General features: G+C 38.4%; 1 protein-coding gene across 1 annotated transcript; it reads right to left on the reverse strand.

Annotated features, from left to right (window-relative positions):
- Nucleotides 1–4,478: 4,478 nt before the first annotated feature.
- Nucleotides 4,479–15,862, reverse strand: LOC132555153 (uncharacterized). Its single transcript, XM_060219500.1, has one exon. It carries the CDS (start codon nucleotides 15,860–15,862, stop codon nucleotides 7,805–7,807), a length of 8,058 nt encoding a protein of 2,685 aa, XP_060075483.1. The 3' UTR covers nucleotides 4,479–7,804.
- Nucleotides 15,863–19,278: the final 3,416 nt, after the last annotated feature.

A 19,278-nucleotide genomic window follows, 5' to 3' on the forward strand; every position in this document is an offset into this window, starting at 1 on the left:
TTTCCATCTAAATGTTTTTTTCAAAAAAATTTTTTATCACTACATATTTTCTGATAGTTGTATAAGCACTTTCATTTCTGATATCATTATTTTGGAAAAATACATTTTTGCAATTGAAATCCAAGATTGATTGATGCAACTTACTTTCATTTCATCTCAGAGATGAGTATTAATGAACTTATTTAGGATATTTTTTGTTTGCATATCATTTGATAATATGTTGATGAACTTCACAATTAATGATTAAATTGAATACAAAAAAAAAAAAAATAAATAAATAAAAAAAATTGACAAAACAAGACTAAACGAAATTGTACAATAATTTCAACAATGGCAACAAAACATTCCTTATGGATTGGTATAATGTGTTTTTGTGTTTTCCAAGATTATCTTTTATAGTTATTTATGTGGTGTAGGGGGTTATAAACTGTATTGCTACAATATATTTTCAGTGCCTTTACCATGTGTATCCTGCACTTGTTTTGGTTTCATTTTCTTTCATACTTGGTAAAATGTCATTTTCTAGCAGCAATAATTAAGATATCATAATAGTTCATCCTACTTTTGATCTCATGTTTGGTTTATCTTCAAAAATAATGTTACGTTCAGGGAATATATAATAATTCTGTGTCAATAATTAATTCTGATTTTATACAGACTGTACTCTGTAGGATGTGATCAGAAAGATAAAAAATCTGATTTCAGAAGTAGAATGAGATTATGTAAATATAGTCTAAAAATTAATTTGTGGAGAAGGAGGGAATTGAGCTGTTTGGAATTTCTGATTTAATATATACCCTTTTTCAATTTTGATGAGGCGTCATGAATTTTCAGACATGTAAGATGCTTATACTAGTTATTGTTTATGGGTGTAAGATTTTGTATATAGTCTTGACAAACTCTAGTGCCAGTGTTTGTCCAACACAAAGGATTGTTGTCAACTTTCTTGTTACCATGGTAATTATATAAATATGCTCACCATTAAGTGCAATCTTATTGTGTATTGATGTTTCAAGTTATTACCTAGTAAGTTAAAATTGTAGTCTGCTTCATTGTAAAGCTTGTAAGTGTTGAATTATTAGTATGTAGTCAAACTGAATATCAAAGCTAACTTTCATCATAACCTTTATGCTGATAGTTAAATTTGAGGATGGATGTCGACGTTAATCTCTTTCAGAATCCATTGAACAGTGTGACCTTTTGTTTAGTCTTAAAAAGCACAAGAAATGTTGGGAAAAAAATCTGAAACTGACACAAACTGAGATATTCTCAGATGTTAAATATTGTTTTTGTTTGAAACTGATCAAGAAAATGACTAAGCAAAAAGTATTTACTTTGAAATCTTTGTGCAAAAAAAGGCAATGGGATTTTCTTTTATTTTGAAATCTGAAATTTATCAAATTTTTAAATACAAGTTATGTCTGTTATGCAGGAATATTTTCCTATATTTGACATTTTCAGTTTCAGATTAAATGGAATCTTGCAGATCTATATGATAAAGAGTTCTGTTAAAAATACTTGTTTATCATCATATTCTGTTGTTTTACAATTATTTACATGATCCAGTTATGGGTCATTGGGCTGCCAATCTTGCTCACGTGTCGTCCAACCATTTCAAATAAATATCGCTTTTTATAAACTAGGTCTGTGTTGATTCTATGTTGGGATGGACTCTAGATATCAGTTGATGAGTTGAAGGAACTCAACCCTCGGGGAAAGATTATTGATTTGGCAAACACTTGGTAAGTCTCATTCTGTATTTATCCTGCAAGAAGTCAAGGATGCCAACATATAAATTTAGACTCAAAGTCAGGGATTAGGCTTATTACAGAATAATGAACTATTTGTCATTTTACTAAATAACAGACATATCACATTATTTTTCAACATAATCCCCTCCAGTATCTATACACTTTGGCCAATGATGTTTAAGGGCCTCAATGCCACTTTTAAAGAAGTCCCTTTCTTGACCGTTCAGAAAGCCTTCCATTGCATGTATGTTGTCATCATCTGACCAAAAGTGGCTAATAAGGCAGATGCTCAATCAATTCAATGCCACAATCATTAATGGCAGTCGTGGCAATGACAGACTTGTGAACAGGGTCATTGTCCTGGTGGAACAACACAGCTTTACCCGTGGCGCTTGGGTTTGTTATTTTCTTTTAATTGCCAAAGAAGTGATGCAAAATATGTGCCATGGATTGTTTTACCCTTTTGCAGATGAATTAGAATACCATCAGCATTCCAGAAAACACCATAAGGCCATAACCTTTCCAGCTGATGGAACAGCCTTTGCCTTCTTTGGCAGGGATGAACGAGGGCGCTTCCATTGTTTAGACTATAGTTTGGCATCTGGGTTGAAATGATGGACCCACATTTCACCAATAGTCACAAACATCTGCAGAAAGTTAGCAAGAGACTTGCACTCGACAAAGTCCACCAGGTATGTTTCTGATCAACTGTCAGAAATCTTGGTACCATATGGGCTTTCCATACAAGATCTTCTGTAAGGATGGAATGTACTCTTTCCTGTGAAATCCCAACTGTACTGGCTATATATCTCTCTGTAACTCAACATGTCATCAATAACACTATCATGGACTCTACTGACCATTTCGGGTTGCACCAGTGACAGGCCTTCCAGGACGGGCATCATTCCCAAGGCTCTGCCATCCACCTTTTCACTGTAGCATATGAAGGGGCATTATTCCCTAGTATTGTTGCCATATCAGTATAGATATCCTTAGGTGCTAGACCTTTCTTATACAAATATTGAATCACAGATCTTTACACGATTTCGTCCATTTTAACAAAAGTCACTTGCCTTGTTCACTTTAGAGTGCTACCTCTTCGACATAAACTGACTAAATGATGCCAGTCTTTGGGTACACAGCTTTTAATAGTTAGAGAATAGTAGAGCTGAAAAAGGACATCTATGCCTAACTTTAACACAAGGCTTACAACCTATCAATCACCCTTTGTATATTTGCCAAATGAAGAATCCTGACCCAATCTCTACCCAATGAGATAGAGGATTTTGTTATGTTACTGGTTTTAACACTGCCAAATTAAATGATGAACTTTGACATTCAACTTTATTTGCCATCTGTTAATACTTTTGTCCAAAGGGTTTACCAGGGCCTATAATAACTGAGTAATGTCTGCCTAGGTCCTTATTGTAGAACAGGTACAGTACACGTTTATTTCACTTGCTGTCGCTAAAGTAAGAAATCTGTAGGTAATATCTGGTAATGGATTAGGGCTGAATTAAAGCTGTGACCTAATTTTTAACCTGCATGAGCAATGTCAATGATCAATTTATCTGGAGCACATCAATGTGACTATATAATAAATATCATGTAGATTCTAAAGTGTTTAGACATCCTGGGAGGTGAAGTAACTAAATTCAGGAGGTCTCTAAATGAGGTTTAGACACTTAACACAGGAGGTCTCCTAACAGAGGTGTAGTCACTCTATTATACAGGTCTCTTTCATCTGAGGTGATCTCAAGAGCATTCTAAAGTACAATAATAAAACACAAAATGGCACCTGTTTGTGTATAATTTTATTATTTTGACATTGTAATATAATAACAATATTGCCTCAGTGTTTATTCCCAATAGACAGAGAAAAATAATCCTAGCACTCGACACATCCATACAAGAATAAATCCACAGACTAGTTCAGTTACAGGGTAATCTCCCAGAGGCAGGTGACCCTTGACCTTTCTATAAACTTTAATAGGTCCAGGGTCAAAAAGGCATTTAATGATTACACTGGTTATGATTAAATTGGATACATCCTATTGAATCCTTTCCCAAACTCAGATATACCATATTTGTTTGATAAGCCCACGTCTAGTACATCCTTTTTGCTGGTTGGTTGCATCATAAGCAAATAATATTTCAAAATGTCCCATTTATATGATAGGCTAATTTCCCAATTTTGAATCAGAAATAATGAGCTGGCCCCTGGGCTTATCATTGGATAAATATGATAAGATTATTTAATTCCATGAGAGAATATTTAAGTGTGAGGGATTATCAGGTATTCACAGCAAATACGATATTTATCTTCTTTCAAAATGAAACCTTTTGTCCTCAATGCATATTTCATCCAAATCTTTCATACTTTATGTTAACAAGGTCCAAGAGCTCAAACAACCCACAAGGAATTAAACATGGACTACATCAACATAGCTCATCTAAAGGTGATGCACAAATTATGAAGATGAAAATAAAATATCTAGATAAAGCAGTTTGGCAGTTAATGCTTTAGTATATAGTTACAGCTTTGTTAGCACCACGAAGATCAGTGTATACCGCCATCAAAGGTCGGTATGGATACAGGAGAGAAGGATAATACAATATTTACATCTATATACCCGCCACAAAGATCAGTGTATACCGCCATCAAAGGTCGGTATGGATACAGGAGGGAAGGATAATTACATATTTACTTCTATCTACCCACCACAAAGATCAGTGTATACCGCCATCAAAGGTCGGTATGGATACAGGAGGGAAGGATAATACAATATTTACATCTATATACCCACCACAAAGATCAGTGTATACCGCCATCAAAGGTCGGTATGGATACAGGAGGGAAGGATAATACAATATTTACATCTATATACCCGCCACAAAGATCAGTGTATACCGCCATCAAAGGTCGGTATGGATACAGGAGGGAAGGATAATACAATATTTACATCTATATACCCGCCACAAAGATCAGTGTATACCGCCATCAAAGGTCGGTATAGATAATATATATTCTATACATCTATATACAAACTACATCAATAATTTGTCCCCTCAAGTCAAATATTTAATTGATCTATTTGGCAATTAATGTTTGATAAAGGAAAATGCTCTCACTTGAATTTCCTTGTAATTTGTTTTAGTAACGAAAGCAATTATGAATTTAATTCTAAAATTGTAAGAGGTACACATGAAACACATTTATAAATCAAACATTAATTATGGGATAAAAAATTGTCTTGTACTGCTAAAGGATTCATGTGACATGCAGTATACACAAATATTCACAGAAAAATAATGCATGTGTAAAATTTTAAGCATTTCAAGATTGGCCCTTACACATATATATATTTATAATGTTGTAGTTACTGAGTACATCATGCATATGACTTTCTCCAATTCTGGTACAATTCTGACTATCATGGTACAACCCACTCCAACAAGTCTGGTAAGACAGTTCTATTATGACCCTCTCAGACAATTTTGTTATGTGATTTACAATTCTGGTACGATCCTGTTGTTCAATTCTGGTATGACCTCAGACAATTTAGTATGACTGACAGTTCTGGTAAGACTCCCAACAATTCTAGAATGACCCTCTCTGATCATTATGGGACAAGTCTCTCAGATCACTACTACGGTATAAAACAGACTACTACGGTACAACCCTCATAGATTTCTACTACAGTCAACACTTTCAGACGACTACTACCATACATCCCTTACAAATGACCCTCACATATGACTATGACAGTCAACCGTCACCAACCAGGGCTATAATACCACCTCACAGATAACTACTTAAGTCGACCCTCACTAACAATTACTATTAATAGTACAGCCCTGACAGGCATCTGCTAGGGTACGACCTTTTACGACAACTACTACCTTACGACTCTTCCAGACAACTTCTCCAGTACAACCCTTACAGACATCTCAGGAAAGATTAACAATCTACAAACTACCAAAAGTTCTTCTGGCAATGGAATCCAATGGCAACGAGTACAAAATATATGGAATGTATAAAATTCCTGATTGTGAATGATTTGTTAACAGGCATTACATAACAACAAGAAACCTTTCATAATCCTGGGACAGAACAGTTAACATACAAGGCACATTGTGTATATTCTTCAGCTAAAGTTTTGTTCATTAGAAAATTCATTTGTACCAAAAACAGTCTATAAAATATTTTCAATATTTACCATCATCTTTGAAAAGGCACTTCTAGCTACAACTGTTTAACTGGAAGACTTTTTTTAAAAAAAAAAGCAAAAATTCTGCTTAAGGCACAATAATACATCATTTTTCTTTGACTGGAATTCCATAACCTTCTAAAGGGATAAAATATTTTCATTAAAGCCACAAAAAATTTAATTCATTTTATGAATTCAAGCTCGTTGAGTGCATGTAAATTCTTTTTTTAATTAATCTTCTGCATAGCATAGTAAATATGTTAAAAATGGAATGTGAAATAGGTATATTCTCACATACCGTGGACTGACATCACAAATATCAAAATATCATTGTCTGATACGGTTACATTCAACAGATTGTTGTCATGTACAACAGAATATTTGTCACAATTGTGTGCCGTTGTGACATACAACTTATATTGTTATGAAATAGAAAACATGTTAATGCCAGCTTAGGGTATGATAGCGAGAACACAGAGGTTTAACTCTGCATCAGTACATGACTATAGATTGGGTTTATTTACAACAGTTAAAAAAAAATCAAATTTATATACACAAGTTCAACAAAATCTTCACAAATGAATTGGATTTCAAAATTCATTTTTAAAAGAATTTATAATGGCTATATATACATTAACAAAAAAACATAAAAAATCATAATATATTTAGCATTGCACTTATGTCTTTCTTGTGTTCAAATGGTCATCAATAACTCTGTATACAAGAAATTTACAAGTAAAGGGTATTGATACACAAATTGTAGTATTTATCATAGAATATATAATATAGAAGCAAAAACATACTAAACGTACACTGGCAGGAACCATATTCTTAAAGGAAGCTAGTGTTGAGAAATCATAGTAATGTGAGTTTGTTAAAAACAAATGGGCAACTTAAAAAGCAGAAATTAAGAACAAGGGCCATATATTTACAAAAAAATACATTATTGAGGCAATACAAGTGTTCTGGCAAATCATTTTACAAATGTATTCCTAAAAACCATTATCTCAAATAACTTTGTAAACATAGTAATGTAACAATTTTAAACAAAATTTGTTCTGAAGTAACACGGAAAGTCTCCTGGCAATGGTAAAAAGTAAAAACCCCTAAAGAATGATTTAGTATACCTTAAACAGTACTGAAAGACTTTGGCCTACACCTTATAAATACCATAATATTGCAGGCTGGAACAGAAAATGATGAAATGCAAATAAAGTCATTTGAACACTGGACAATGTTGGGCAGACTGAACACAAAGGCAAATCCATAGAGTTATCTCCCTTGGACTGGCAAGAAAACCTTTTCCCGGTAGCACCATTGTCAAAACTTTGCAGAGAAAGTAAAATTGTCTCCCTTTAATTGCACAGTTCTCTCCTGGGAATGTTTTCAGAAGTATACCACTCTCATTTTGACAGTGTCATTTATCACCTTTATATAAATATTATCTACTAATGGTATATCACAAATGAAGTGTTTAGTCAATAGTTTAGGCCAATTCACAGAGAGTTTGTATTCTAATTCCTAATATTTTGCATCCATAATGTTAATCTACAGAATCATCTCTTCACCATTTTGGTCCATATAGCAAATATGTTGATGGATTTATCTCACAGTTCTCTCGGCTGCTTTGAAGGTTTTACCTCTAAGTTCAGTAACATTCACAAGTCATAAACGCAGCAGCAATGGGCATTCCTTACATGCGGCAGTAGTATATTCACAAATCCAGTGTCATTAATATGTAGTATTATAAAATTGTTAGTATTTGACTTCTCAAAGGCACTAGTAATGTGACCATTCTTGACACATGTCACTTTAGTATCTGCTGCTACAAGACACGTGTCATTAGTATTTGGATCCTATAAGATGCTGACGTTCATGTTGAAGCATCAAATTTTTACCTTCAAATTCTCGCTCACAGTACTGACACACATATACTTTAGTACGGCTCTTTTCCTTCGGAGCTTTCATTTTATCGGGGTCATCACTCACTTTTTTCTCTCCTGGTTGACCAGGAGGAGAAGTTGTAGTCGAGTCTGGTTCACCTGTAACTTCAGACTCATGTACCTTCCTAAAACCCACGACAGGAACTTCAGGCTTTTCAAGTGATTTGTCACCATTTTTGGATTGTTTTTCCAGAATGGATTTGACAACATCACGGTCAACTTTGGTACTTGGAAGATGTAGCTGGATATGATCCACCAACTGGTATTCCTCGGGACAGCTGAAGTCACAGTATGGACAGGCATACTTATAGTGAATATTGTGTTGGTGTTCGTGGTCTGCTAACTCGTCCTTGGATGGTGTACCATATGGACACCGTTCACACTTCAGGTCACTCGTGTCGTCCACACTGTCATCATCAGAATCAACCTCATTTTCTGGGGAATTAAAGTACAGCTGTGGTGCAATGATATCTGGACTGGCTACTTCAAAATTTTTCATGTCCATCTGACTGATAGAAGGTGAAGAACAACCAGATTCGTCAGTCAGATGGACTTTCTGGTGTTGTATCAGGCTGGTCTGTTTATCAACGCTATAGTCACAGAACTTACAGGTAAACTCCTTGCCAGAACCATGGAGCTGTAGATGTACTTCCATTAGCTGTGGGTTCAAGCTGAAATACGGACATTTTGGACATCTGCATTGACTCTGTCCGAAGGAGTCACTACCTTGATGGAGTCGAATATGCTGAGACAGAAGGTTCCAGCGATCGACACTGTAGGAACACTCGGAGCACTGGAAGCGTGCTTTGATGCGATGTAGATTTTTGTGATAGTCAAAGCTGTTTTTGTTGTTACATGTGAAGGGACAAAGCTTGCAAGTGTAGACCTTCTTCCCACTGAAGTTACGATTAAACATTCGGCGAGGATCGTTTTTCTCCAAATCCTGTGATACAGCTTTGTGATTACTGACAATCTTGGGAGCATTCATATCCAAAATGTTAGAAGGCATTTTATCATTGGATTCCAAAGCAAAGTCGCGATTGAGAAATACTATATCTTCTTGGTTGAGAACGAATCCCTGTTCGTCGATGTGAACCTTTCGGTGCTGGTACAAGAGATTGAGTCTGTCGGCACTCCAGTTACAGAAGTCACAGATGTATTTTTTGTTGAGGCCGTGCATGTGGATGTGGCATTTGAAGCTTCGTAGAGCATTACATTTGTATGGACATAGAGAGCAGTTGTACCGGATCTTTTCTCCATTTGTGACAGTGGCAGACATATTAAGTGAGATCTGCTCCTGAAGTGCTGATGGGTCGATTTCTGACAAACTGTCGTCGGAGGCATTACTCATTGTCTCCACTTCCTGTGCTTCCTTTACAGCATCTTCCTTCACTAAACTAGATTCTACTTTAGAATTATTAATCCCTTCAAATTCTGCTCGTTCTAAAGCAGCCATTTCCTCTTCATCAAAGTCATCCATATTCCCATCCTGAGATCCAAATTCCATTTCATCTAATGCTTCATCTTCAAAATCTTTCTGTTCCTCCTGTGAGGGATTGGACCTTTCAGCAATCTTGTTATCCAGAGTTTCAATGTTTTTAAGAAGGTTACAGCCCTCCTTGTCAAATGGGTCAAGAACGACATCCTGAAAGGTTCCCCCTGTTTTAGGTGTGCCTTCCTGTGCCTTAATCATCTCCTCCTCTTCCTCTTTGTGAAACTTCATGTGTTGGGTGAGAAGGAATGCCCTTGTGGCACTATAGTCACACATCTGACATGCATATTGACTTTTAACAACGTGCTGACGCCTGTGCTTGATGATATTGTTTTTGCAGAAACTAAAGTATGGACATCGTGCACACTTGTATCGAAGCCTCTCCCCATTCTTTTTCATTCTATTTACAATGTTTCTAAGGAATTGTTGAGTCAGCTTTTGAGTGGGAACATCCATTTCCATGTCATTATCCATGTTACCAGCCTTTTGTTGCTGGCGTTTCTGATGCTCGCGGTACATGTTGTATTCCTCCGAGTCTGCATCCTCTTCAAAGTCTTCTATAATCTCTGCAAGCTGTACTGTGGATGACCTGTTGTTCCTGTTGTGGAAGCCTTCCTCACCCCAGGTCAGCGAGTTGTTATTCTCCTCGGGTAAATACTCATATTCTACAGTAAATGGAAGCTTACCTCCCGACTTCTCGAGAAAGTTTGGTTCTGAGGGATGCACCGACTGCATGTGATGGTAGATAAGTTTGAGGTTGTCAACGCTGTAGTCACATTGTTCACACTTGTACTTTCTGTTGGAGCCATGTTGCCTTACATGGTTAGTGGTGTTGGCTGCATTGCTGCTAACATAAGAACATTTCGGACACTTGTAGTTCTTACGTCCATTGATGGTGCACACTTGTACAGGAATACCTCTCCATGTAGTTTCCTCCTTCAACACCATAACTGGTTTGTTCTCTTCCTTGGACGCCATCACGTTTAAGTCAGTGCTGGTCATAGACGAGTTCAAACTATCGTCCCCTCCACTGCCTTTTACATCTCCAAACTCCTCCATACCGCCCTCAAAGCTGTTACTCATACTGTCAAATGACTGATCGTTATGGTGATATATCTTCTGCCGGTTATCTTGCCGTGAACCATTAGACGTGAGGTTGATTTTCTCCTCAGGTGTGCCCCTCCAGAGATCGCTATGAGTGCCCTTCATGTGCTGGTACAGTAGATTTAGACGGTCTATACTGTAGTCACAGAAACGACAGGTGTGACGACAGTTACTGCCATGACGTTCAATGTGACGTAGATAGGTAACGGCGTTAGGAGCTGTAAAGGAACACTTTGTACATTGGAAGGATCGGCCACGTTTGTGTGGACTAGTGGACTTTTTGGCCTTGAGCTGCTGCAGCATGTGTTGTTGGGCCAGTTGCTGTGGTGATGGCGTACTTTGAAGGCTGCTGGGAAGGCTCCTGGGCTGTGCTGGCGTAACAGAGGGTGCTGATGCTACCTTGTTGGATATCTCCTGTAGTCTCTGGTGAAGTGATGTCTGATTTGTTGTTACTGGTGTTGTTGGTTTTGGAATGTTTTGAATATTTAACGATTGATGTTGCTGCTGCTGCTGTTGCTGTGGTTGTTGTTGCTGATGAGGTTTTGGCTCAATTGGGCGGTAACGAGGGTGTTGGATGAAGGTTTGGTTGAAAAGCTGAGAATGAAGCTGACGTGGAGTGTTTGACTGTGGAGTTGGGGCACGAGTGTGAGCCTGAATGGAGCTATTCTGTTGTGGCTGTGATTGACCTCCAAACAGGTTCTGTGTTTTCTCTCCTTTAGTACTGAATGTAGACATAGCATTACTACCTGTGGTTTTGGTTGGAAGAGACATGCTTTCTCCCATTTCCTGGGCCCTCAGCTCATATGGATGCACTGAGCGTGCATGCTGATAGACTGTGACTACGTTTGGGAACATTGCTGGGCACCATTCACAGGGGAAACGGTTAGTGGTATTTCCTCTTCCAAATATAGATGACGGTTGTGGACTGGCTGTAGAGGTTTGAGCCACTGAAGTCAGGTCCAAAGCTCCAGCTGACAGGTCTAGCCCCTCATTTTTCTCATTTTGAATGGGTGAAGAATTGGTTTTTCCTGAAAATTTCACAGAAGGAGATGAGAACTTCTCCATATATTCTCTTTCCATATCTTCTTGTTCCATATCATCAATCACCAAACAATCCTCGTTGTCATCATTATTTTTAGATTCTACTCCTTCAATGATATCATCAACATCATCATCCTTTAGGAACTCCTGGCATTCTTTGGCATCAAACTCAGGGTGGAGCCTCATATGCTGAAGGACAAGATTTTTGCTGTACACATTGTAATCACAATACAAACATATAAAAGCTTCCCCTCCTCTTGGCTCATGCATGGCTTCGTGCAGAGACAGTCCGGATTTCTTGAAGCAGGTGTAAGGACACTTGGAGCACTTGAATTGTTGGACTGGTTTACGACGATGCTTGAGATGAAGCGTGCGATTAGACACCTGTTCGGGCGGCTGGCCCTGAGATGGTTGAGCAGTACTGTGTGATTTCTTGTGTTGTAAGAAGGAAGACAGATCTGATGCTTGATACTCGCATTGCTTGCATTTAAATTTAGCTGAAGAGCCTCCGTCTTCTCTCTTGGTATCGCCATGAATTTTGACATGGATGTCATAAGATGATTTCTTGTATGTAACATACAGACAACTGTCACACTTATACAGAGTACGGTCTTCGTCATCTTCATCATCCTGCTCTGGGTTGTTGCTAGGTTTGGATAATTTGAATTTGTCCTGTAAGTACATTGGTGTTGTGTATTCTTGCTGGGCCCTGTGCTTGTTGCTGGCATTCACATCATAGTGTTCATATGTTCGAATGTGTTTTTTGAGATCACATTTCCAGCGTGAGCTGTACCCGCAAATGGTACATGTGAAGGGTTTGTTCTCTGAGTGTAAGACAGCATGTCGTCGGAGTTCTGCCGGGCTATGACCTACAAAGGGACAATCTAGACAGTGGTACATGCCCTGATTAATCAGACTGCGGAACACTGGTTGCCTCTGTTGGTTAGAGTCAGAATTATCCTCCTGACTGAATTCCTCCTCATAGTCCTGGTACTGGGCGGCCATATCAGCATTTTTGTAATAAGCCATGGCCTGCCTCGCTACACCATTGGGAAGATTATCTTCTTCATTGGAGTCCTCCATTGAAGTATTCATCATGTAGTTGACAGGTTGGGGTGTCTGCTGCTGTAGATTACCTTGCGGCATCACAGTCACATTCGGGGGCGGCATCTTCTTCACCTTGCTGGTGTCAATGACATCACGTATGGTGCCACCGCCGCAACGTTTTAGATGTTTTACCACATCCCACTTCCATTTACTCTTGTAGCTACAGCGTGGACAGTGGTATGGTTTCTCATCTGAATGGTTCTTCATATGTTGGGTGATTTCTGACGGCCATCGTGCACGGTATTCACATCTTGGACACCTGTATGGAAGCAGTACATCACTTGGTGTCACTTTTCCAGTCTTATCCATTGTTAGTTTACTCTTCTCAGGAGGAGATTGTGTTCCACCTTCAAGTCGCTTCTTCATAATTTCAAGCATAGCTTTTTGTGTTTCATTACTCACTGGAGAGTTAAACCCAAATTTACTACTTAATTCATCCTGGAAATTTTCTTCATCAGTAGGGATAAGATCTTGAATGTCTTTAAGGGTAGAGCTAGACTTAACACTGGTAAGCTGTAGATGTTTCCTCATAAAAGCATCTTGGCTATCTTCCCTGTTGGTGAGGTTGGCCAGAGGTTCTGATGATGGGCGCTCTCTAGCTGTATCATCCATTTCTCCAGTCACCAGGTATTTATCCTGCGAATCATCGTCTTGGCTATTCTGCAGAGGTAAATCAGTGTCTGACATCCTCCGTTTCTTTTTCAGAGGCTCATCCTCGTCTCGCATGTCAGTATATGGAATTTTGCGAATGTTGTGGCTGCCAGCATCTAGTAGAGCTGCCGTTGTGCTGGACAGTACCTGGCCACTGGAGATTTCATACAAACTGGAAATGCTATTAGGAGTCTCGGATGACCGATCTGAAGAATTCTGTGTAGGACTTGTCCCACTCCCAGGCTTTGTGCCATTACCAGTAACAGGCGGTACCCCAGCACCTTGTTCACGACGTTTATATGGATTAGGAAGTGTGCTGTGGCTCTTCTCAAAATGTTTCACTAGATCCCATTTCCACTTGTAGGTGGAGCCACATACCATGCAGACAAATGGTCGCTCTTCGGAGTGTGACACAGCGTGCTTCTGTAATTCTGCAGGCCATTTTGCAACAAAGCTGCACATGCTGCATTTGAGAAATTTTGGTTCCCCATTACCAATTTCCTGAGTTGACATGGACCCAATTGCATTAAGTGGCATCTTCAGGAGGTGATATGTCTGCTGTAAACCATGTGGAATTTTCTGTATAGCTTCTTTATGTTCATGAATTTTATCAGAATGTTGTTCAGAAAAATGTTTGTTCAAATCATCTACTCCATTAAAATGTTCTTGACATTCAGCACATTTAAATGCCCGTTTGTTCAAATGCAATGTCATGTGAGAGCTATAGTCGACTAGAGTTTTGGCAACAAATCCACATCTGGAACACTGAAGTATTGGCTGACTATCCTGTTTATCAATAGTGACAGGCAAAGTCATCTTATTGGACAAGTCAGATTCCTCCCTGTCTTCTTCCATATACTCATTCCACTGAGGTTCTGATTTGATGTTGGTATAGCTTTCCCCTCCGTGACTGATATTTCTGTTGACATCAAGCTCCTTCTTAACAGAGAAGTCTAATGGCTGTTCTCCCTGACGTGATCCAGACCTATTACCATCTTTACCGTTAGAAGACTGACGAACTTTTTCCCCTTGCAGAGCCTCAACAAGGGCATGGCCAGGCCCCTTATTGGCCGGGTATGATGTTGTGTTGGTGATGAATGGACCAATGAATTTAGGCATCACCACAGAAGAGGCTGAAGGCATAGGCATTTCCTCCTGTGGCTCCGAGTGTACTTGGTATCCGTGTAGACTCTGAGGGGTAGCACTGTTGGAGCGTCCACCTTTATGACTTCCCATGGCGGGAGAGACAGATATCCGCGCGCCATTTTCATAGGAGCTGGGAACCCTGTATTTGACATGACTGATGGTATTAAGCTTGACTAGACCGGGTGGTGGTCGACTGGTATCAGGGAGGTCACCGAAGTGCTTCTCCTTCCAATGCTTGTTGAGAGATTTACGCCACTTGTACACATTGCCACATTTAGAACAGGCATATTTCACTCCTGTTTCATCTAAAACTTCAAAGTATTTTGCAGGATCAACTTCTTGTCTGGTTTTTCGTTTTTTCTTTTCACCTTGTACGATATCACTGATGTTATTTTCAGTGACAGCAGGAACAATTGTCTCCTCTTCTTCTTCTTCCTCATCGTAAACCTCCTCCTCATCTTCATCCTCTCCTAAGTGTTCCCTGACCTCCATGTCTCGATCCTCGGTATGGAAACTTTTCTCACCAAAGCTGCTGTCCAGATCTGAACCGCTCATCAGTCCACCATTTTCTTTCCCTGTGAAGTGTAACTTTCGGTGACGTGGAAGCTTCTGTTTATATTTTGTGGCATATTCACAAATGTCACATTCGTAGATAGTTATGTCTAGATTATGGCTGTCTTTCTGGTGATGTAGAAATACCTTGGCACTTGTGGAGCTAAATTCACACAGATTGCACACATATGTACGATTCTGTATATTACCACTACGTGTAGGTTGCGTGATGGCATGATTGGAATGTTTTGGTTCATCTTCTGCGATGACCAGACGTCCCTCCTCATCCTGTTCCTCCCCCTCGGGATTAAAGATATATGTTTGCTCGCTGACCTTGTCATCCATCTCCATCTCAAGGTCACTTAAGTTTTCTGCATCTACTGTATTCTCATTGGCTGTAATTCTGTTGTCTTCTCTCACTTTCTGTAGATCTGACATAGAGTCAGATGTTTGGATTTCGTTACTTAACAAATTGTCTAATTTTTCTGTTTCGATAACTTGTTCACTGTCTATTTCAGGCTTTGAAGATTTCTCTGATGTCACCTCTTCAGAAGAACATGAAAGCCTTTCACCTCTCTGAGTTATGATTTTCTCCGAGGGTGATACATCAGATGAAGAACTTGATCGAGTCAATGGTTTCTTTATAGGTTGAATGGTCACAGAATTCTGGCTTTTCCTTCGACTCCCAAGAGAGGCTAACAAATCTGGATCTCCGTCCTGTGAATGTGCATACACTTGATGATTTAGGAACTCCTTTGAGTCAGTGCAAGTGAACTTGCAGGATTTACAGATGCGTGTCCGTCCTCGTGTCTTTACATGCGAGTCTGTTGTGCACACTCCTTCATCATTTCGGTCATCAGCCATATTTGTTTTCCCTCAGCTTTGTTTTGGAACTCGCTGGAGGTGGCCTGGAAAATATGAAATTGAACAAAACATTAATCACATGCTATAAACATTGAAAGCAATTATCACATTATTGAAAGTATGCAAGAGGAACATGTTTAATGCAAAGGGAGACAACTGGTGTCCTCAAAAGGTTGCCCATTCACAGAGAGCAGATAACAGTTCTAAGTGTCTTTAAAAAACAATGGATCCCATTTTATACTGCAAAAACACATGACAAATCAATTTTATACTGATTTATTTATTGCATTGCATGGGAGGCTGGGTGGTATAGTGATTTACGTGCTTGCCTTTCATTTAGTCATCCTTGGTTCAATTCCCCTAACAGGCCTTAAGAGGCCAGGGATCACCTATCTGATCACATGGGTTTTCCTTGGGTTCTCCGATCTCTTCCCACAACAAGACCTCTTGCGTGCTTGTACAAGACCCCAACAAGAGCAATAAGTATAAATTGAAATAACTTGTTTTGCCTTTTTTGTTCAATTAAGTTTATATTTTGCTGCTAACTTTATTCTATTCAGGGTTGAGTTTTTGAAAACCATGTGATTTGTAGACAGTGTCTACTGAATACAGTATCCACTATCAATAATGTCTTATTTATAGAGTGTCCACTTTAGACAGTGTTCTTTGAACAAAGTGTTTGCTGTATACAAAACCCTCTCTATAAATGTCCACCATATAATGTTCTTTATAGACAGTGTCCATAAGTATCCTATAAATATGCTGTCCACTTCAGGCAGTGTCTAATGTAAACAGTTTTCTCTACATAAAGTTTCAACTAAATAAAGTATTTACTATAGGTAGTGTCCACTCTATACAGTTTTTAATAAAGGCAGTGCCCACTACATACAGGTTACACTACAAGCAGTGTCCACTATATACAATTTACACTACAGGCAGTGTCCACTACATAATGTTTTCACTGCAAGCAGTGTCCACTCTATACAGTTTACACAACAGGCAGTGTCCACTCTATACAGTTTACACTACAGGCAATGTCCACTCTATACAGTTTACACTACAGGCAGTGTCCATTACATATAATTTCTACAACAGGCAGTGTCCACTATATACAGTTTCCACTACAGGCAGTGTCCACTATATATAATTTCTACAACAGGCAGTGTCCACTATATACAGTTTCCACTACAGGCAGTGTCCACTATATATAATTTCTACAACAGGCAGTGTCCACTCTATACAGTTTACACAACAGGCAGTGTCCACTCTATACAGGTTACACTACAAGCAGTGTCCACTATACATAATTTCTACAACAGGTAGTGTCCACTATATACAGTGTCCACTACATTAAGTTTCCACTACAAGCAGTGTCCACTATATACAGTGTTCACTACATTAAGTTTCCACTACAAGCAGTGTCCACTATATACAGTGTCCTTTATATTGTATTTCCACTTTTGGCAGCAAGTGTAAAGGCGTAAGAATCAACAATAAACAATATATATAGTGCCTGTAGGCAGATGGCTCTGAGCTGTGGTATATCCACTCCCTAACTACAGGTTCACAGAAAACCGTAAGTGGAGTGTAACATTACTCATATCCTGGCAAATACACACGTTTGTTGTAGTCTCATCCTCACTCAACAAACATAAAAATCCATGGCTATCTGTCACAATGAAACCACTTTCCACTGGCGCCTCCAATTCTTTTAAATGTCAATTGACAACATCAGTGGATTATTTTTTATACAGAAGTTATCCCATAAAATTACCTCAAAATCAGAGTAAACTCTTTAAGATGTATTAACATATTTATAGACATTGATGTACAGTCCCCTAAGTCATTTTAAATCTCTAAATTCTACCACTTTTCATTATAGAAATTTGGAGCACACCAATAGAACCTGCCATGATCTCAGGACATTATAATCATACTGAAAGTGCCTCGAACTTCATCGTAGCCATGTATATCCCTCCACCACATGGCACCTGGGTATCAAGTCACCCTAGCCCAATACTGATTAAGATTCAGCATGCAATAGACATAGTATCCTCTTGCTAAGTTCTACTGTTTCAGGTTAAATTTATGTACAATGTATTGTTGGAATTTTTTCTCTAGAAGGCGGACGTGTCTGTGATAATTGTCTGAAGTCATTCTAATCAGTAAAACTTTTGAAAACGGGGATAGACAAATAATTCTTTATGTAAATTTTATTCTATGACATGTCGAGATATTGAAAGTGTAGATATGCAACAAATGATTGTATATTGGAGTCAAACTCTACACAGCCGATAGAATGCTGCGGGCAATAGGGAGCCGTGTGCTGGAACTGCGGGCTGATGCTGTGACATTATTGAGAGTTGTTTTATGAGGACCAGCATTGAAACAGTGCAACATGTGACTTCCTCTCACTAATTGTCACCAATTGAATAATTCTCCAAATGATGCTGGTCTCCATCAGTGTTGGCAGCATCCATTGTACTGATTCAACCAATAATAGTAGGTAACATCAATTTGGCACCAGCTGTTGAAATGTCAGGCCTTGACAAAGGACGGCCACAGACAGGCTCTACTATTATACTCCAGGCTTTGGAAAATGGAAAATATGAAACACATTGGACTCCACAGATAATGGCAGAACAACATGTGTTATTCTTTATATGTCGTACTAAATTGGCCGATCATTGCCCACTTATATCTCTACCAGGACAGAATTCTCCACTAAATAAGGCCAGATTCAGTACAGTTTACACATTCAAACGGGACAAAGCCATTGAATAAACAATAAATCTAATTTTTTCCCTAAAACTGATCTAATATTTGTAGTATTTCGACAATCTTTGTTGACTTTGTATGCTTAATATACTCCATTGTTTCAAAAGATTTCATAACACACTAACGCTGAAAAAACATACCTTCACATGTTTTTTTTTACTGTTAGAAACATTTTGGACATGCCCAATTCCACGACAGTTACAATGTTATGACTTGTGTATTCCTAGATCAGGTACAATTTAATGGTAAATCAGTAATGTATTACTACTTTTCACACAATATTCATCTATCTTGCCTCCTGCTTTTTATCATAACCATCCATCAAATATTCCACTTAACATATTCTAAATTCAAATCTCTCCTTGAAAGTCTCATTAATGCCAATTTTATATGTAACAAATTACACAGTGAATGAAATGTATTGACTTAAAAAAATACTTGAACTCATAAATCATTCTGAATTATGATAAAACAGGATTTTCATTTGAATATTCTCTTTCCTTGTCATGGCATTCCTTTACAGAAAAAGACAGATTCTAACATATCATCACAAAAATAAATTCATCTCTTGAAAGAGAACACTTGTAAAAAGTTGACAAATCTCCTTTGATTATAAGAAGGAAATACTCTTCAAAGAT

Source organism: Ylistrum balloti, unplaced genomic scaffold (genome assembly GCF_031769215.1).
Source record: "Ylistrum balloti isolate Yb309-2 unplaced genomic scaffold, AGI_CSIRO_Ybal_v1 Utg370456, whole genome shotgun sequence".
Lineage (NCBI taxonomy): Eukaryota > Metazoa > Mollusca > Bivalvia > Pectinida > Pectinidae > Ylistrum > Ylistrum balloti.

What these genes read in the sequence shown, in the direction of transcription:
- LOC132555153 (XM_060219500.1), bottom strand. Translation starts at nt 15,862, where the DNA reads ATGGCTGATGACCGAAATGATGAAGGAGTGTGCACAACAGACTCGCAT.